The 22,067-nt window shown below is 36.0% G+C and overlaps 1 protein-coding gene across 1 annotated transcript in view; it reads left to right on the forward strand.

The window, feature by feature from the left end:
- LOC144957702 (centrosomal protein of 192 kDa-like) overlaps window positions 1–22,067 on the forward strand; it is a 74,903-nt gene that overhangs the window by 18,897 nt on the left and 33,939 nt on the right. Inside the window, exons 7-18 of the mRNA XM_078889073.1 lie at window positions 1,378–2,016; window positions 3,058–3,320; window positions 4,175–4,309; window positions 7,927–8,049; window positions 8,428–8,632; window positions 9,512–9,648; window positions 11,437–11,645; window positions 12,396–12,530; window positions 15,986–16,067; window positions 17,769–17,921; window positions 18,823–19,006; window positions 19,716–19,795. Coding sequence (XP_078745199.1) covers window positions 1,378–2,016; window positions 3,058–3,320; window positions 4,175–4,309; window positions 7,927–8,049; window positions 8,428–8,632; window positions 9,512–9,648; window positions 11,437–11,645; window positions 12,396–12,530; window positions 15,986–16,067; window positions 17,769–17,921; window positions 18,823–19,006; window positions 19,716–19,795 — 2,345 coding nt within the window. The remainder of the gene's footprint in view (window positions 1–1,377; window positions 2,017–3,057; window positions 3,321–4,174; window positions 4,310–7,926; window positions 8,050–8,427; window positions 8,633–9,511; window positions 9,649–11,436; window positions 11,646–12,395; window positions 12,531–15,985; window positions 16,068–17,768; window positions 17,922–18,822; window positions 19,007–19,715; window positions 19,796–22,067) is intronic.

Here is a 22,067-nt window from a genome sequence, read left to right on the forward strand (position 1 = left end):
TTTTGGCGCTTTACTTCATTTGAAATAAGGAAGCTTTGGGATTGTGTTTGGCAATATGTTTATGTATCATGATATAATTCTAATCAGTTATCTATTAAAAACTATACAATCTGTAAACACAATGCCAAATACCATTCCAATTCCTTTTTCTTGTGTGCGGAAATTCCTCTTTCTGCATTGAAATTCCTACGAGTGGTGTCTGAAACTCCTGTGAGCCCAATTTAAAGTTGGCGTCTCTGGTCAAACCTGCCGTAATGGAAACCTCTATAAGACGAAATATTGTCAAAGACAGGAAACCTCTGATTCCCCCCAACGATCGAAGTTTGGTTTTGACAATTTAAATATCTTTCCAATGGCTATACCTATTTTTGAAATATTTAATGCTTAGTAGATCATTGACAACACAGATATAATACTATACACGGGAACAAAATTTAAATTACACTTCAATATTGAGACAGACACTCTGGCGATGAGTCTCAGATTAAAATTTTCACACGTTTTTCTCTATTCTCTCAATTTTGAGGATAATTCTAAAATGATTATAATAGTACCACGAGAGGCTACATGTGGTGTCCTATTTGTTGGTATATTGGGAGTAAGTCATATAAACTGTTCAGCATTGTATTAAAGAGTGATTAAGGTCTCCTTTCCGTTAGCAAAATATTTATTTTATTTGTTTTAACTCTCTCCTTACCGGCCATTTTCGGGTTGTCCTCAAAACTTCACACCCAATCTATACAAAAATTGATTTATTTCACTCAAACACAAAAGCTGTTAGTTCTTGCTATACATATTTTTTCTGCTAAATGAGCTCTTCAACACAGTGTTAATATACTTTAACTTTAACAAACATTTTTGTTAAAATATTATGATGTACAAAAGAAATCAGAATGAGAAAAATGTTGGCTGCATCGTAACGAATGTGACGGTTTTCCATGGGTGCCAGTTTTCCGGTTCATGCCGGAATTCCAGTTTCGCGATATCTCGAAGTCAAATACCTCCGGTTTCAGTGTTTTGAGTAAAATAGCATCAGTAAAAATTCGAAAACGTGATTCAACTGCACTGTGAGTATTTCACTGTGTATTATAAGTTGGTTTTAAAATCAAATTAATTTTCTCATTGTGTCAATGTGTTTGCTGTGTAATCATTTCATAATGGTATAAAAACGGTGATGAAATAAGAGTAAAGTTTAGGCCGCATTTTCAGTAGGAACATTTTCGGGTTTGGCAAAGTGTCGAGATTTTAGTTTCAGGTTTCAGCACTTCTTCCTGCTGGCACACATGCGGTTTTCCTATGGGTGGTAAGGAGAGGGTTATTCTGATGACATTATTTATTTGTAACAAAACTGTGTTCTATTATTTTTCATCGACTCAGACTTTACCCTAAGTGATGTCAACCAGTTGGTAGAAGGAATAAATGACTTGGGGTTTGATGCTGCCTTTGCACAGGTCATGGCTAAACAGAAAATCAAACAGCAGGGAGCTGCCAAGGAAAAGATGGTTGAACTTGAACCTTCAACCCAGCAACAGGGAACGGGCAATAATAGCCTGAACAACCAAGAACAACCAGTTCCCATCCAGCCTGAGAAAACTCCTCTTGGTTCAGAAAGGCATCAGTATACGACTTCGGAACCTAAATCACCCCCATCGCCATTATTAAAAACAGTGACGGCAACATCTGTTATACAAGCTCAAGGCTCTGACAGTTTTCCAGATACTGGGGATCATCCGAACTTAAATACTAGCGACACTGATTCAGAATTTGCACTTGATTCTTCTATGAGGCACCGGTTGATGGAAAGTATTAGACCTGGCCATGATGGTCCTTGTTGTGGTGGTGAAGTTGGTAACAACAGCATGATCAGTGCTGATGACTCCGCAATGGATGTAACACTGTTGTGTGATAACAACAATATGACTCTGCCAAACAATCTCACAGCCATAGATTTTGCTGCCAGCACCCCTATGTACAACCATCAACCCAATGTGCGGGATCTCGGATTATTGAGACAGTGTAAGAAGCTTTAGATGTAGTAGTGTGAATTGTCTCTTTGTTTTTTTTTTTGTTTTTTATTATAACATGTATTTTTAGTTTGTCATGGCTTTAAACAGGATTTCCTTTTAAACCAAAAAAAAATTATATGTACAAGTGTTATAGGGGTCAATTTTTGGTAGAGTTTCAATTTTTTTTTTCTTCTTTTTATCAGTTTGAGGTAAATTATTTTAATGTGTGAAAAGAACAACCTTGGATCGCTTAAGTGCCTTAGCCACTGAGCAAGAATGGGATGACTTACTCAAAGCCACAAAACACAGAGACCATGCTGCAAAGCCATGATATCTCTCCTGATTAAGAAATAGATGGGAGATGATTGATCACCAAATGCAGTATCAAGCGCATCTTTTCCACGTTGTTTTTAAAGTTAAGCAGTAATTAGTGTTGTCACTAGCTGGCTGTACAGGGGGCAGCATGACTCAGTGGTACAGTCTTTGCTTCGTACTCGAAAGGTAACGAGTTCGATCACCCGCCGCTGCATTGTGTGCCTTGAGCAAGTCACGTCGCTCTAGCTCAATTTGCAGCGCTGCACTGCGGCTGACGACTGGGTTATTCAGTTTTCCCTTGGAATAGACCCTAGACAAATTTCCTGTATGGGATGAATAAAGGGAATTTTATTTTATTTACAACAGTGACTGCTTAATTCTTGATTCAATGTTGTGTCTTGGGTAAGGAAGGCATTTTACACCCATTACCCCTCGGGTTTGAATGATAACCTGGCTTAAGGTAATAACAGATATTCTAAGGAATGCGGTACAAAAAGGTTGCCTTGCAGGCAATTTGTAATGTGTGAAGTGGAAATTTGATTCTACAATATATGCTGGAAGAATAAATAAAGCATTGTGAAGCACATTGAGCTTGCTGGAAATGTAGAACTGTACTTCAAATGTGCTTCTGCATTCATCTTTTATATTTGTTCAATCACAATTACTTGAATAATTTATTTTATGTACTTTTTTTCCACTCACCACATATTCTTTATTTCTACCTACTCTTAACCAGCGGCCATCCACCACATAGTCACCCCCCAGAGGATACAGGAAATTTTAGACTTGCCCACCCGCGTTGATGTACCAGAAGTTTGCTGTGTGTTCCTCAGTCAACAAGTACAGTTCACAGTTAGGAACAAGTTGAGGTCAGGCGTGCAGTGTTCTTTTTCCATCAACAAAATGGCCTTCAATGGCAATGTGGTGGATGGATGTGTCTGTCCATTTGATTTCAACCGTAGGATTACCCTGTGTCCAAATTCTCAGGAAACAATGCAGGTTTGTGGAAAGTACAACTGATATCATTTCAAAGCATTGGACTCTGGGTGGGGATCCTGACCTCCCATAGCGGGCAGGGAGGTACATACTGTGTCTTCTATCCCCTTATATCTGTTATCCAACATGCTTTCTGTCTTTGTCTCGGAATGAGATTACTTGGTTTTGTCCTGGCACTGGCCGGAATCCTACAGTCAAATGCATAGTTATTGTTTTGGGAGATGATATTTTTTTCCTTGTAAATCATCTCTCTTATGTATTATTATTTTTATTTTGAATGTATAATGTAAGCATTTGAGTGTGTTCCTCTTTGTTGGATTTTGTGCTTGTGTCTGGATGAGACTTTTAGGTGATTTCAAACTAAGTACATTGGTGGTATGCTCTTGGAATCTACATCTGATCCCTATTTGTTCTCAATTCTCCTTTGTCTTATTTTTTCTTTGGTGCTTTAATTGTAATTCTAGAACTTTTTACTATCCCATTTTCTTCATTTTTACTGGCGCTGATATAACCTAAATGTGTTGCAAGCGCCGTAAAACAAGAACAAACAAAGCTTTGGACTGTTTCAATGTTTTGACAGGGATGGATCTACACATATTGTCACTTGCATGCATGCAGTTTTATTTCTTTACTTATTTGATATGCTTAAACCTTAATAATAATAATAATAATATTATAATAATGGTATCATCATATTATGATGATGGTTTTATCATCATTATCAGTTCTGTTATTGTTATTTGAGTATTCTGTATTCACGTGGAGAAACGTTTATTACAAAACACCAAGCATGGTATTAGATGAATTCAAGGAATTAAATTATATAGATGTTTTTATGCTTTGTTTTGATTTCCTAGGTATTGTTCACACCAACAAGTGCCGGGCATTTCTATGCAACTATGGAGGTTACAGCGCAAAACTTGATCAATTCTCAGGAAAATAGAACCTATGAAGTTGTTTTATCTGGCAGGGCTGAGTCGCCAAAATTTAAGGTAATTTTTTTATCCCTTAAAGTTGTTAATATTCCCTTGTAGTTTTTTTTCTTGGACCTGGAGTAATGACTGGGCTGAACATTTTTTATTAAGATTCTAATTCTCCGAGCGGCCTCTATTTACTCTTACCTTACCGATCGTTTTCAGTATTTTCTCAAAATGGCAGGCTTGCCCAGCAGAAAAATTGATTTTTTAAACTCAGTCTCTATTAAACAACTTTATGGTCTTGGTAATTAAACAAAGATCATTCTTCAAAGTTTGTGATGTACAAAATAAATCTGAATAAGATCAAATGTATATTGTGTCGTAACAAATGTGACGATTTTGCTGTAGGTGGTAAAAAGAGGGTTAATGAGTACAATGAAAAATTGAGCAAGAGGCACTGGAGCAAGATAAAGATTTAAAAAGTTTTGGATGACATTTTGTGAATCAAAGCAGGAAGAAAATGACTAAACTTTCATCTCAATTGGATTCAATAGTCATGTCACATCGCCCAGCAATGGCGGCCATCGTGGTTCTAAACAAAGAAAATCGGTGCTTTTTATTCTTCATGCTGGCTAGAACTTTTCATGTCTTGTGATCAGAATGTGTAAAAGTCAAAGCATGATCAGATTTATGTTTTTTTTCCTCTGGATACGCTTTTATGCTCGCCGGAGAAATATTTCCTAAGGGCATCCGCCATTGTTCCGATAGTTTAGAGCCAGTTACTAAGTTACCATGCGTCATTACGAGGGAAGTGACATTACGACTGTTGAAGCGTATTCATAGGTCCTCCATATTTAACCTGGTTGCCAGACAAACTTGGACGTCTGGGATTTTATCTCCCAGTTAAAGAAGGCTTATATTTTCCTCGTATTATTATTTTCTATCTTTAGATCTGTAAATCCTCAGTCATCTAACTGAAATCAGCCAATAAAGAAAGAAAATAAACCCCCCCGTGAATTTAGTTGGATGAATGAATATATTACAAGGCTTTAAAACAATAATCAGGAATGTTCCACAGAGCTGCACATAGTACACATTTGCTTATGTTATCGATGGCTAATTTTTATTGACTGGCTAAGTTATACTCTTCTAGATTTTCAGTGTCTGTAGCTATTTTCATACAGTCCTCGTGAAATTATTTTTTTCCTTTCCAAATCTGTCGTGTTTATAAGTGTAGCCAATCATGACTGAGTGATAAGTTTCACTGTTTCGTCGAAGTCAATATTGGTTACTTTATAATGGTTGACTTTAGTTTCATAAAAAAAACTAAAGCGTGAACCACCGGAAGTAAATCTGGAGAAAGTTCTAAATCGAAATTAACGTAACTTTATTCATTACTACTACTTCATTGCTTTCCACTGTTAACTAAATTGTTAATGATGTTTCTACACAAATTGGTGTGAAAAATAATTTAACTGTAATTGATTCCCATGCAAATTAGTTTCCTGCCATTGTTTTACTTCAGCATTCATGCTTTTCACTGTCTATCGCTATTCTGTCAGTATTTTTTTTTTTGGCCTTTGGATTTTACACGGGACAGCCGAGAAATCTGTTCATTATGATTTTGATTGACATCTCCATAATGTAAAAAAAAAGATAATTAAAAACCATATTTATTCCAGCATTGAGTTTTTTGAACTTTTACTTTAATACACTCTCTAGATATGTTCTCACAATGTACAAGGTTTTCAGTTCATGGCTCACAGTTCTGACTTGTGAGCATCCCTAAAAACGTGAGGAATGAATTCAATTTGTCACATTGGCAGTTTCTTGTTTGGAAAGTCTAGAGCTCTAATTGCCTGCAGAAAGTTTTGAACATTGTTTTTTTAAAGTCATCTTTACTTATATGAACGACTTTCTTCGAATTTGGCATCTCTGGGTGGAGTTCCTGACCTCCCATTGTGGGAGCAGGGAGGTACTTACTGTGACTTCTATCCCCCTTCATCTGTTTGTCCAACTTGCTTTCTCTCTCTGTCTTGGAATGAGTTTTCTTCATTTTGTCCTGGTCCTGGCCGGATACCCTGACTGGGAGGGAAACAGTCAAATGTATAGTTAGTTTTGGGAGATGATATTTTTTTCCCTTGTAAATCATCTCTTTCATGAACTGTATTATGTTTTGTTTATGTATTATATATGGTTTGTAAACATTTGAGTGTATTCCTCTTAGTGGGGACCTGTGCTTGTGTCTGGATGAGACTTTTGGGTGATCTCAAACTAATTATATTGATAGTGCGCTCTTGGAATCTACATCTGTTCCCTATTTGAACCAATTCCCCTTTGTCTGCCTTATTCTTGGATGCTTTAATTGTAATTCTAGAACTTTTTACTATCCTATTTTCTTCCTTTTTACTGGCGCTGATATGACCTTTATGTGTTGCAAGCGCCGTAAAACCCTTAAAAACAAAAAACAAACCTTTGTCTTACCTTGTCTCGGGTGCTTTAATTGTATTTCTAGAACTTTTTACTATCCCATTTTCTTCCTTTTTACTGGCACTGATATGACCTTTATGTGTTGCAAGCGCTGTAAAATCCTTAAAAACAAACAAAAGCAAATTGTGCATCTCTTCTTCTACATCAAGGCACTAACATTAATAACACTTGCCATTCTCATCACATTGTCTATTATAACTTTCCTCTTTTATACTGGACTCATTTTATTTTAAATAGACCTGTAAATTCTCAGTCAATTAACTGAAATCAGTCAATTCGTCAAATTCAAATATTTTAAAAAAGGGAAGAAAGAATTGAATAAAGAAAGAATTCATGAATCGTAGTCGAATGACTGTAAAGTTAATTAGGAATGTTCCACAGCGCTACGCATAGCTCATGGGTCATTTATATTAACGATGGATATATTGCCAAGGCTAAGCAACGCTTTTTAGAATTGTCGTGTCTGAACACACCCCAGTGTATTTTCACACAGCCTTCGTGAAATTATTTTTTCACTTTCCAAACCTGCTTGTAGCCAATTTTAAGCCGCCGAGCGATAAATTTCACTGTTTCGTCTAAGCCAAAATAGACCACATTTACTTGAAGGACAGGAAAAGTATGAAAAAGAAAAATTCGAACACCAGAAGTTCGTTATGTAGACACCTTCAAATCGAAAGTTATATGATTGCTACAAGCACATTTCGATTGCCTCATGTTATAAACAAACTGGTTGACCGTTTCTAAGTTTCTTCACTGATTGGATACCTAATTATAAGGAACAATGGTAATAGCCTAATTAATTCTCGCACAAGTTAGTTTTCTGCCATTGCTTTGCTCAAGTGAGCTTGCTGTTTACCTTTCATTTTGATTCTTTGGATTTTACCGCTACGACGAATTACGAAGAAGAGTTTCAGTTTCAGTCAATTTTTATAGAGCTCATTTACAGGTCTATTTAAAAACTCATGTCTTCGGTTTGTCAAAAAAATTTCAGCCAGTTTTTTGTAGAGCTCATTGACAGGTCTATGTCTTCTTTGCTTTCTTGCTTTGTATTGTATCCTAGAAAACTCAAGTTAATATACTTATTGCAATTGTTTTTGATTATGCTTGATGTGGGTTTACTTTTTTTTTTATCTTTTATTTTAAGTCAGCCCCAACAAAATAACATTCATAACTAAAAAGAAACAAACCTGTTAATTCCTCAGATTTTACCCAATAGTGAAGAAATCGATTTTGGAGATGTCATTTGGGGGAGCAGCGATCACAAAACAATTAAAGTCCAAAATGTTGGTCAAGCCACGGTGCCTATCAGGTTTACTGTCATCAGGGTTAGTCCAAATCAATCCTTTTAAGAGGAGACTTTCTTTCTTTTAAAAAAAAATTTTTTTACCTGGTTATCACTGGAGTACTTCTATATTGTTATTGTTATTGTTGTTATTATTGTTATTGTTATTATTGTTGTTGTTATTGTTATTATTATTGTTATTATTATTATTTTTATTATAATAATGATCATTGTTATTATTATTATTATTATTATTATTATTATTATTATTATTATTATTATTATTATTATTATTACTGCTACTATTATTGAAAAAGATACTATTTTATTTTGTTGTGGATCTTATACAGATTTAATAGTAATAACTTTAAGTTGTGGAAATAAAAATTAATTTGAGGTTTCATCTTCTCTCCATAAACAGACAAACTCCCCACTGTGCAATTTTTCATTCCATTCTTCTGATACAAATGCTGACCTCTCGAGGACACCCTTGACCATGCTGCCACACAACTCCATTCACAGTGTTATCTCAATGCCCTTGCCTGGGGTCAGGGAAGGAGGACAGGCTGTGACACATTCTGTTAATGTCTACTGCCACGTTAAAGGAGTAGACACTGCTAGTCGAAGTGAGTTTAGGTATTCAAGCTCAAGTGTGAGAGGTTACCTGAAAGTCACTTATGCAAACAAACTAAAGTAATATAAATAATTTAAAAAGTGAACAAAAAGAATATAACCACCCCAAAAAGGAACAAAATATTTAACACAGAATGCTTTGAGCTAAAATAAAAACAACAAACGCTTCTTCAGCCCGCCCTCCCCCCCCCCCCCCCCCCCCCCAAAAAAAAATGAGTAAAAATGGTAATAGTTCACATATAGTCCAGATAGAATATAGAAGTATAATTTTTTTCTTTGAATATGAATCACACCACTCAATGAGGCAAATATCTGAGACAAATGATTATATAAGTTCTTTCATTTTCTTTGAATATGACAGCTTCAACACCATGATTAGAACGTATCATCGCACAAGAATCCAATACAGTTGCTACAAAGAATGACTTTATCTCTTCATTCAAAACATTAAAAATGTAGTCACCAATCAAAGACATAGGTGGTGATTCACTCATGAAGGCTTAACAAATCAATTTTACAAGTCTAACACTTGGGTCAAAATAATGCACAATATCGTAGTATAATTTTTCACTGTCACCATCATGATTCTCAATTTGGCTCATTTTAGGTTCTTAAATGGTGTAAATTTTAGTGTAAGAACCCTAGAAATCTTTTTTATTTTCTCACCTAAAATCCATGGTAATAAAATTTCTCTTAATATCATCCTACCAGAAACTTATTCTCACTTTACATTAGTTCCCTCTCCCCTCCTGAAATAATCACTGATTTCAACCATTTTCTTTTGATTTTGATGTTGTGAGGAGATGGACAGGCAGTAGTTTAATTGTTCCCCCCCCCCCCCCTGTTTCTCTTTTGTTTTGGTGTCATTTCAGAATACAGTGAAGCGTGTGAAATATTTGAAGGTGTTCTGTCCATGGAACTCGACTCGCCCATTACCAAACAGACGCACCTGACACAGTTCAGGCTGAGGGTCAGAGCTGGAATGGTGAAACTCCACCTGGATAGAGCTGTATGTTTGTTTTATTCATCAATTGTCATTATGATATAATTCTTCTTAATTGTATCAATATTGGGTAGGGTTCCTGACCTCCCATAGTAGGCAGGGTGATACATACTGCGTCTTCTATCCCCTTATATCTGTTTTCTAACATGCTTTCTTTGTCTTGGAATTAGATTACTTGGTTTTGTCCTGGCCCTGACCGGAGTCCTGGTTGGGAGGGAAATAGTCAAATGCATAGTTATTGTTTTGGGAGATGATATTTTTTTCCTTGTAAATCATCTCTCTGTTATGTATTGTTATATTTGTTATTTTTAATGTATAATGTAAGCATTTGAGTGTATTCCTCTTTGTTGGATTTTGTGCTTGTGTCCGGATGAGACTTATAGGTGATCTCAAACTAAGTACATTGGTGGTATTGGAATCTACATCTGATCCCTATTTGTTCCCAGTTCCCCTTTGTCATACTTTCTCTTGGCTGCTTTAATTGTAATTCTAGAACTTTTTACTATCCCATTTTCTTCCTTTTTACTGGTGCTGATAAAACCTAAATGTGTTGCAAGCGTCGTAAAACCCTTAATAACATAACTTAACAATTGTATCAATAAAGATAAGAGAAGATAGATTGAAACGGTTCGGACTTGTAAAGAGACGAGAGAGGGAGTACGTGGGAAGGAAAATATTGGACTTACAGATAGCGGGGAAAGAGGAAAAAGGGATGCCCAAAGTCTAGATGGTGGGATAAGGTAAAGGATGTTATGAAAGAATTGGGCCTGGAGGAAGATGATGTGCTGAACCGAGATGCATGGAGATGTGGCATTCATTGTGGCAACCCTGCAAATTGCGGGATAAGCTGAAAGAAGTAGTAGTCATAATGATATAATAACATGAGATTCAAAGTTTGTTTTAGGCAGTTTCTGGGTGTGGCTTTTTGACCTCGCCATTGTGGGCAAGAGGTTACTTACTGTGTCTTCTATCCCCCTGTATTATTTTTTCTGAGTTGCTTTCTATCTTTGTCTTGGAATGAGTTTACTTGCTTTTACCTGGCTCTTGTCGGGAGTCTTGGCTGGGAGGGAAACATTCAGATGTAAAGTTATAGTTGTGGGAAATGATATTTTTGTCCTTGTAAATCATCTCTCTGTTTTGTACTGTTACATTTATTTTGAATATATAAGGGTTTTTTAGTATCCCATTTTCTTCCTTTTTACTGATGTTGAAATGACCTTAATGTGTTGCAAGCGCGTAAAACCCTTAAAAACAAAATATTAGCAGTTTGCAAATACAGAATATGAACCAAAATATAATTAGTAATTAACAAAACAACATATTGTAAATAAACAAAGAGTTAAATATATTACTTATTTCTGATTTTTATAAAGTCATCTCCTTTTCCAAAATAAAACGAAACAAACCCTATCCAAAACGGGTTCATTTGATTGCCAATCCAGCATTCAGGATAGTTGTCATTCATATCATCCTTTGTAGGGCTGTGTGGTCTAGTGGTATGACACTTGCTTTCGCATCAGAAGGTCCTTGGTTCGAGCCTTACTCGTAGCATAGTTGAATCCATGGAAAAGTCTCTTTACTCACATTCTCTCACCGTACTCAGGTGTAAAATGAGTACCTGTCCGAGAAAAAAATGTAATATCACCTAACAGGCATCATGTCTCGTTCTGAATGTTACGTGTTGCTGTTGGTCAGGAACCCTTTGTAAAGCGCTCTGATCACGTTTAGTGGATATTGCGCGATATTAAAAAAGCTCTAAAGTTCAAGTTATTTATTTCATTAAATTTTCCTCAGGCATTAGTTCTGTCCAGCTTGCCAGGTCAGACCAAAGAAGGGACGGTCAAGGTGGTGAATTCTGGTAATATTTCCATGAAAGTGGCCCTGGATCTTGAACCGTCCTCAGACCAGTTCCGCGTGATGCCGCGGCAGATGGTGGTGGATCCTAATGCCTACCAGTTGGCCAGGGTGTCATTCACACCTGGGGACTACAAAGATGTTGATGTGTAAGTATAGGCAACTTTTAAAAATTAGAAATAACATCCTTAACGGCCAACTGTCCTGATTTGAGTTTGGTTTTCAGATGGATCAAAATTGAAGCCCAAATGTTTTTCACCAAGGAGAAGGCTGCTTGGGCTTTACCTATCCTGGATGTTACATCTCAGTCCGTACCTCCTTTCTTGTCCACACTACCCAAGCAGGTAAATTACTTCACCTCTCCTCATTCACTAGAGTGATCTAAGGTGCTGAAATTGCCTGAAAGTGCTGCAAGTGTGACTGAACTTCGAAAACCTGTCAAAGTACTGTAATCTTGCATGGTCGTGTTTTGCATCGTTTGGGGCCACAAAATATCGCAAAATTTCACTGATTTGAATTGCAGCTGCAAAATCTGCAATTTTTTGGGGTGCAAATTTTTGAGATTTTGCAAAGAAAAAAACCCGAAAAAAACAATTATTAGAAAAAAAAAAGACGAAATTTTTTTCTTTTAATTTGATAGCTCATATATAACGTGAAAGATAACTATCTCATTTTCTTCCTTTTTACTGCCCTTGCATTTGTTGTAAGCAGCGTGAAACCCTTTAATAAAAAATACCTTTCTCTTTCATGAGCTAATTATGGGTTTTTAGGAAAATCAATCAAATTTTTTTTTGCAAATTTTGCTGTTTTTAGCTTGCAAAATTTGAGATTTTATTTTGCAAAAAAACTGCCATTCCTAATAATATATTGAGTTTCCATGTTTCCATCTATCTTTTCAGCCGTCTGGTGTTGTCAGATCAAGTTTGCATCAACTTCATGCCAGTGAGGGGACAAACAAGACAGCATTTTGTCACCAAGATCACAGCCAGTACATCCAGCATTTCCTTTGGTGGCGTTCAAACAGGAGACAAAAGGTATGTCTTGGTGTTGATCGAGCAGTTTGATTTTTTAGATTGACTGACTAATTCCTGGTAACCTTTTGTTCCTTCAATTTAATTTTTTTAGAAAGAAAACCTTTTGTTGTAACTTAATCGAGCAGTTGGGTTTATTAGATTGACTAGTGATGCCAAAACTCAGGTTTCACCGGAAAAAACTCGGGCCATTTGTACTACAACCACCATCAAAACCACATCATCATCACTACCACCACTACCACAACCACTACCTCATCTTCATCACTACAACCACTACCACATCATCATCACTACCACTACTACTACAACCACTACTACCACATCGTCATCACTGCCATTTGTACTACAACCACCATCTTCACCACATCATCATTACTACCACCACTACCACAACCACCACCACATCATCATCACTACCATTTGTACTACAACCACCATCACCACCACATCATCATCACTACCACCACTACTACACCACTACCTCATCTTCATCACCACATCATCATCACTACCACTGCTACTACAATACAACCACCACCACCACCACCACATCATCGTCACTAGCACTACCACTGCAACCACCACATCATCATCACTACAAGTACAACTACTACTACTACTACTACAACATCATTATCATCACTACCACTACTACTACAACCACCACCACCACATCATCATTACCACTACTACTACAACCACCACCATCATCACTACCACTGCTACTGCAACCACCACCCACATCATCATCACTGCAACTACCACTACTACTACAACCACCACCACATCATCACTACCACTACTAATTCAATCACCACTACCACTACTACTTCAACCACCACATCATCATTACCACTACTACTACAACCACCACCATCATCACTACCACTACTACTTCAACCACCACCACATCATCATCACTGCAATTACCACTACTGCTACAACCACCACCACATCATCATCACTGCAATTACCACTACTGCTACAACCACCACCACATCATCATCACTACCACTACTACTTCAACCACCACTAACACCATATCATCATCACTACCCCTATTACTACAACCACCAACACCACATCATTCTCACTGCCACCAGTACTACAATCTCTACCATTAAGGTTTGGCGCTTTACTTCATTTGAAGTAAGGAAACTTTGGGATTGTATTTGGCGATGTGTTTATATATCATAATATAATTCTAACCAGTTATCTCTTTAGAACTCTATACAATATGTAAACACAATGCCAAATACCATTCCAATTCCTTTTTCTTTTGTGCGGAAATTCCTCTTTCGGCATTGAAATTCCTACGAGTGGTATCTGAAACTCTTGTGAGCCAAATTTAAAGTTGGCGTCTCTGGATTGACTAATTCCTGGTAACCTTATGTTCCATGAATTTGATTTTTAAGAAAGAAAAACCATTTTGTTGTAACTTAAAATGTTTATTTTATTTTAAGGATGAAGAAAAAAAAAACAAACTTTTTAATGCATTAGACAAAAATGTAAATGTTGTGTATGAAGAAGCAGTTCTAGACAAAGCAGAAAGAAGAATACAAGAAAAAGTTATCCCAAAAAATCAGCCTGCCTCAACTGTAGATTGAACCTCAGACCTCCTGATTACTGGCATGGCAGTTTTTTGCATCACAATATATCATTGATTTGCATTGCAGCCACAAAATCAGCAATTTTGTGCAAATTTTACGAGATTTTGCAAAGAAAAAAAAAAACAATAGTTAAAAAAAAACAAAAAAACATTTAATTTTTAAAAAAAACAAAAAAAGACATTTTTTTCTTTTAATTTGATAGCTCGTGTTGAACGTGAAAGATAATTAATCATTTTCTTCCTTTTTTCTGGTGCTAATATGACCTTACATTTGTTGCAAGCGCTGTGAGACCCTTAAAAACAAACACATACGTAACTCTTTCATGAATTAATTATGGGTTTTTAGGAAAATTAATCCCACATTTTTGCAAATTTTGCTGTTTTTAACTTGCAAAATTTGGGATTATTTTTTGAAAAAAAAAACAAAACAAAATGCCATTCAGTGATTACCAGTCAGATGTGCTACCATTACACCATAGAGGTGACCCGATATTTGGGACGATTTAATACTTATATTCATCACAAGAGTAAATGTTTCTACTGTGAATCATTTCGTGTATCTATCATAACAAACAAACATTGAAATCAATAGACGATGATGAAGACGCTTGAGTTTGTTCTATTTTTTATTTTGAAAATATCAAAGTAATAAAAAGGAGTGGCAGTGGTGTAAGATAAATCTGGAACGGTGCCAGCCACAGCAGAAAGAAAAAGAAAAGAAAAAAAAATCTTTCCAAAAATTCAGTCTGCTTCAATTGGGGATTGAACCTCAAACTGTTTATCGTTGCAATTCTTAATTGAGCTTTTATATAGCACAATATCCACGAGACGTGCTTAAAGCGCTTTACAAGGGGTCCTTGGCCAACAACAACACTTAACATGTAGGATGAGACATGATTCCTGTCAGGCGATATTACAATTTTTTCGGACAGAGGCAATGTTGTTTACGGCCAGGTACTCATTTTACACCTGAGTACGATGAGAGAATGTGAGTGAAGAACCTTTTCCAAGGAATCAACTATGCACCGAGTGAGGCTTGAACCCAGGCCCTTCCGATCCGAGACCTCCCATAGTGGGCAGGGGGGTACACATTGTCTTCTATCCCCTTATATCTGTTTTCCAACATGCTTTCTGTCTTTGTCTTGGAATGAGATTACTTTGTTTTGTCCTGGCCCTGGCCTGAGTCCTAACTGGGAGGGAAACAGTCAAATGCATAGTTATTGTTTTGGGAGATGATATTTTTTTCCCTTGTAAATCATCTCTCTGTTATGTAATATTGTATTTGTTATTTTGAATGTATAATTTAAGCATTTGAGTGTATTCCTCTTTGTTGGAATTTTGTGCTTGTTTCCGGATGAGACTTATAGGTGATCTCAAACTAAGTACATTGGTGGTATGCTCTTGGAATCTACATCTGATCCCTATTCGTTCCCAGTTCCCTTATGTCTTACTTTTTCTTGGGTGCTGTAATTGTAATTCTAGAACTTTTTGCTATCCCACTTTCTTCCTTTTTACTGGTGCTGATATAACCTAAATGTGTTGCAAGCGCCGTAAAACCCTTAAAAACAAAACAAACAAACTTCCGATCCGAAAGCGAGCGTCATACCACAAGACCACAAAGCCCCACAATAGTAACACATCTAACCGGTAATCAGGAAGCCTGAGTTACGATCACCAGGTCAGGCTGATTTTTTTCTTGTATTTTTCTCTCTGCTTTGTCTAGCAATGCTTCATATCTTTTTTTTCCCACATTTTTTGACACTTTGATAATTCATAAGCTATTCATCATCGATTTACACAAGATTTTAAAAAGAGATATTCATGATTTTGATTTTATGCTCCCCAGTACAAAAATGTTCAAGTTCAGCTTGGATCGGGATGTTCAAGTGAAATGTTTCATTAGACAAGCTATCAATTCTCCATTTCAGGTAATTGCAAATATTAGGCAGCACATGAAACATGACATTTTTCGATAAATAGAATGATGTTTCTTGGGCAATGAAATTTTGTGTCTTTCTTTTCTATTTTATCTTATAATCTGTAACATATTAAATAAGGAAAGCGATAATTGATAGGCAATGAATTGATCTGAGTGGAATCTTCTTGTTGGGGTTCCTGACCTCCCATTGTGGGCAGGGAGGTACAAACTGTCGTCTACCCCCTATATCTGTTTTCCAAATTGATTTCTGTCTTTGTATTGGAATGAGATGACTTGGTTTTGTCCTAGCTCTGGTTGGGAGGGAAACGGTCAAATGTATTGTTAGTTTTGGGAGATAGATATTTTTTTCCTTGTAAATCATCTCTCTGTTATGCACTGTATTATTTTCCCTGTTACATATGTATGATTTGTAAACATTTGAGTGTATTCCTCGTAGTGGGGACCTGTGCTTGTGTCTAAATGAGACTTTTAGGTGATCTCAAACTAAGTACTTTGATAGTATGCTCTTGGAATCCACATCTGTTTCCTATTTGAACCAATTCCCCTTTCTTACCTTTTCTTGGATGCTTTAATTGTAATTCTAGAACTTTTTACTATCCCATATTCCTCCCATAGTGTACAGGGAGGCACTTACTATGTCTTCTATCCCCTTATAGCTGTTTTCCAACATGCTTTCTGTCTTTGTATTGGGATGAGGAACTGGTCGGATACCCTTGCTGGAAGGGAAACAGTCAAATTTATAGTTAGGGTTTTGGGAGATATTTTTTTTCTTTAAATCATCTCTCTGTTATGCATGTATTGTTTTTGTTTTACATATGATTTGTAAACATTTGAGTGTGTTCCTCTTGGTGGGGACCTGTGCTTGTGTCAAGATGAGACTTTTAGGTGATCTCAAACTAAGTACTTTGATAGTGTCCTCCTGGATTCTACATCTGTTTCCTATTTGAACCAATTCCCCTTTGTCTTACATTTTCTTAGGTGCTTTAATTGTAATTCTAGAACTTTTTGCTAGCCCATTTTCTTCCTTTTTACTGGGGCTGATATGACCTTAATGTGTTGCAAGCGAGATAAAACCCTTAAAAACAAACAAACAAACGATCTGAGTGGAGTCTTCTGACCTCCCATGGTGGGCAGAGGGGTCGCTTGCTGTGTCTTCTATCTGTTTCTCTCTTTAATTATTGTTGCCCTGTCTTTGTTCTGGATTGAGATTCCTCATATTCCTGATCCTGGTCCTTGTGGCGATCCTTAGCTGAGAGGGAGACAGTCAAATGTAAAGTATATTTTTTTATGAGAAATGATATTTTTTTCCCCTTGTAGATCATCTCTTGTTGTGTACTATTATAATTATTAATTTTGAATATAATATAGTGCTTTGGAAACATTTGAGTTTAGTGGGAACCTTTGCTTGTGCCTGAATGGGACTTTTAATGTCAAAATAGTCACGTTGATGGATTGCTTGTGGAATCTTCTGTTCCCTATTTGTACCAGTCTTCTTTGTCTTCATTTTCTGTGGTGCTTTTAACTTCAAATATACAATTTTTCTTTTGTCATCTTCCTTTTTACATGCGCTGAAATGACCTAGAGTCTTGTAAACGCCAAAAAAGATGCACACACACACACACACACAAAACCCATAAAAACAGAAAAATGCCATTTTATTGATCCTGATCAATTCCAATTAAATTTTCAGGTTGCATCAGATGAAGGAATGGTGAAAGATTCAATAGAAATGGCAATGACCAAAGGAGTGAGGTCCACCATCAACATTGTGTTCATTCCAGAGGAGGTAAAATGGTTCTCTTCCACCCTGGTTTTACAAGTCCTTCATGGAGACAGCTTCTCTGTAAGTTATCATCATCTTGTCGGTTGGGGGAGAGGGAAAGAATTTTTTTATGTCTTCTACTTTTTCTACTTTCTTTCGTACCATTCCATGAAGTTTTGTATGCTTGTTCTGTTTGATCATGGCCCCAAGGTCTTGCCTTATTTTTTGCTTGGAGGATATTTATAGAAAAATGATTATTATTATTATGAATATTATTAATATTGTTATTATTAGTATTATATTATTATTATTATTATTGGTTATTATTATTATTATTATTAGATATAAGGCAGGTGAACAGGTGAGAACAGATTTATAATTTATACGGACGATTGGAAATTATGAGCATCAATCAAACAGTTACCTTAATTGAAAATAATAGCCTTTAAATGCCCAATAATTACAATAATATCAAGTGGCGGGGGTTGGAATTGTGTCCATCGGGTTGTATAAATTGACCAGTCACTCATGAATGACACCTATTGATTGTTGCACATATACTTTGAAGATTACACTGGCTGCCTGTTGAGAAAAGGGTCAATTTCAAAGCATGTGTCATAGCTTATCACTGTCTTGTTAGTATGATCTTATTACCCATTATCAGATTTAGGGCTAATTATAGTTTTTGAAGGATTGTACGCATTTTCCCAAAATCTTACTCATTTGGGCTCTCCATTGTACACATTGAAACATGGGCTAGGGTTGGCAGCACTGCATTATTGTTGTTATTGTTATTATTATTATTATTATTATTATTATTATTATTATTATTATTATTATTATTATTATTATTATTATTATTATTATTATTATTATTATTATTATTATTAATTTTGTGTTGTTTGTAGTTTTTGCATTTGCTACTTCTTGTTGTAAAATATTTCGATGTTAAGCTTTGTTTTGGGGTTTTGTTTTATCTTAGATTCCATTGTCCGGTTATGGAGGAGTCAGTAACATCAAGTTTAAAGGCGTGACTGAGACTAGCTCCGGGGAGACTGTTATTCCAATCAGCCGAGCAGAAGGCAACGGATCTTCTCCTTTCACTCACTGTATGACCGTCACCAACTTGGGTGTTAGGAGTGCCTTTGTCAAGGCTGTTTTTTATGGTATGATTGCCTTTTGATTTTAGATTTGGTAAGAATGTACCCATTTAGATTCATCAGCCCTATTAATTTGCTTCCCTCTTGATTGGATGCTAGTCTATCACAGAACTATCTAATTTAAGCAAAATCTAACTTTAAATTGAGCTACCTGATCACTGCTGAATGGTAAGGGAGGTCAGAGATGAAATCATTCCAACCCAACTCGGTACTGAATCTAGCTATTTTCTTTTGTGAGTTGGTTGCTTTACTGATTGGGGTCTTGGGCTCTATGATCACCACTATCATCATCGTCGTCATCTTTATCATCAGCCGTCATCAACTTCATCATTACCATAAACCATCAGTATTATCAAAATTATTGTCATCGTCTATACCTCTCGTACCTGTCAGGGATACACAAAATTATTACCACCTCTTTGTGTCCAAAAACATCTTTATTGGTTTAGCCTATAATTGTAACTAATGGAAGGATAGCTAAGACAGACGGCATTTCTATGGATCAGGATTCCTAATCTTCTGATTAAAAAAAGAAAAAGAAATAACAACAATCCTTCTTATGGAAGATTGTCGAGATCATATGCATTTTAGCAAAAAAATTTACTCATCCATCATCTTTACTGCTGGTTCAAATATCAACTTACAAATCATCATCATTATCATCATCATCTCTCCTATCACCAACTTTCAACATCCAATATACTATCCAATTCAGATATGGGCCACAATGTGATATCTCCCCACCTCGCCACTGTAATGCCTTCAGAGTTGTTTTTGGCCCCACAAGAGTCACAGGTACAAAAATCACTTTTTCTTATGAAAGGATAGCTTGTGAACAAATCAAGATGAACAGATTAGATATTGCAGAGGGGTTAGTGGGATCTCTAGTATTGTCAATTCCCCATATATCGGGTGCAAGATAAAAAAAAGGAAAAATTTAGAATCATGTAGCCGCCTGATTGTAAATGATGCAAGTCAGAAGTTTTACGACAAACCCTTTAATTGAAATTTATGTACACAATTTTTCAGAAAAATAAATTAAAACGTCAGCTTTACTTTTGTTTTAATAAACACACCATAAGTCTGGCAAACATGTTTGCATCCGTGATTGAAGATATGGAGCTAACACCAATGGCTTGTCAGTTGTAATTTTTGCAAACTCAACTTCTAGCTGATCATGAAAGAATTCAAACGTTTTTGAACTACTTTTTTCCTTTACCACACCATCATGTTCTGGATTTTCCTCAAAACGTCATTATCACACAGAATAAAATTGAATTTTACTCTAACTCAAAGGGAATGAGAACACGTTATACATAAGTTTTTATAGTTCTTATAACTATGACCAAAATATCCTCAACCAAGAAACTATTAATATTTTATTTTTTCAAAAACTGAGCTTTTATATAGCGCAATATCCACTAAACATGCTCAAAGCGCTTTACAAAGGGTCCATGGCCAACATTTACACTTCACATGCAGGATGTGACATGACGCCTGTTCAGCGATAGTACATTTTTTCGGACAGAGACAACGCTGTCAACGGCCAGGTACTCATTTTACACCCGAGTACGGTGAGAGAATGCGAGAAAAGAGCCTTTTCCAAGGACTCAACTATGCGCCAAGCGAGGATCGAACCCAGGACCTTCCGATCCAAAAGCGAGTGTCATACCACAAGACCACATAGCCGCACCTAACCAAGTTGGAAGACGGGAGTAATTTCCAAGAGTGTAAAGCCGATACCAGACATTTGACCTGGGTCTCCCAGAACTAGATACTCTTATTTTTTCACCTCTGATCAGAGATTGGAAGAAGTTAGTCATGAATGAAAGTAGGTTAAGCCAAAAAAAAACAAAAAAAAACACTTGAAATCCACTTCAAACAAATTCAAAAAGCCCGAACCCTGTTTTGAAATGTGACCTACTGCCTCAAAACAGTGTATTATGTCGGGGTGTTCTAGATGCTGAAAAGAAATTAACATCCATTTCAAAAAGCCAGAAATCCAAGTTAACGCTTTCCTTACCAACTATAGGAAAATCTTCACATTTGTTACGATGAAACCAACTTTTTTCTCATTTGCATTATTTTTTGTATATCACAAAATTTACACGTGACATATTTTGTGCTGTTTCCATAATTTTTCATAACGGGGCTGCTATTCTAATGTCGACCTGTTGCTGTTCTTTATTCTTTTTGCGTTTTTCAAGAAGGTTGAGCAAACATTGCAATCACTGATTTATTTTGAAATTATTTCGACCAGATGTGATGACTATGGACTATTTGCTGTTGTCAATGCTTTCCTTCATATTTGTTTTTAATCGCGTTGTCACTGTCGGAAAAAAAATGTAATATCACCTAGCAGGCATCATGTTCAGTTCTACATGTTACGCGTTGCTGTTGGTCAGTGACCCTATTTAAAGTGGTTTGAGCACCTCTTGTGAAAATTCCGCAAATTAAAAAAACTCATTACATAGTCTGTCATGACACTTGTAGCGTATAGTTTTGAGGGCTCTTTAGCATTGTCATTATCAATGTCCACATTGAAGATGAGATTAATACCTGGTTTTAAAGATTAATATCTGGTTTTAATATTAATATCTGGTATTAAATCCTGAAACAATTATGTTTTGAGATTCGTTTTCTTTTCTTCTGTGTTTCTTGACTTTTCTACAAAGCCTACACAGTTCATTCAAATGTTTATCATGAATTTATTGAGTGTGCTCCATGACTAAATGAAATTTAAAAAATCATAATAAATTCAATTTTGTTGACGCACAGATGGAATTTTCGCAACTTATAGTTCAATTATAATAGTTTCTATTTGTGGAATAATAAAAGTTATTCTATCGCTCTGTTTGAAGAATTTAATTTTTTATTGGAAAAATGAATGCATTTTAAATTACAGAAAAACGGTCTATTTAGGATTGAAATATCACGATCATTATATACAGCACTGGCATAAAATACATATGAATGGAAACAGGACATCTTGATAAATATTACAGAGTAAAGAAATTTGTGTTTAAGCTCATTGTGAAGCGATAACAAAGAGATGGAAGTGAACATA

This window comes from Berghia stephanieae, chromosome 12 (assembly GCF_034508935.2).
Source record: "Berghia stephanieae isolate SIO BIC M18660-M18661 chromosome 12, UCSD_Bste_1.3, whole genome shotgun sequence".
Classification (NCBI taxonomy): Eukaryota; Metazoa; Mollusca; class Gastropoda; order Nudibranchia; family Aeolidiidae; genus Berghia; species Berghia stephanieae.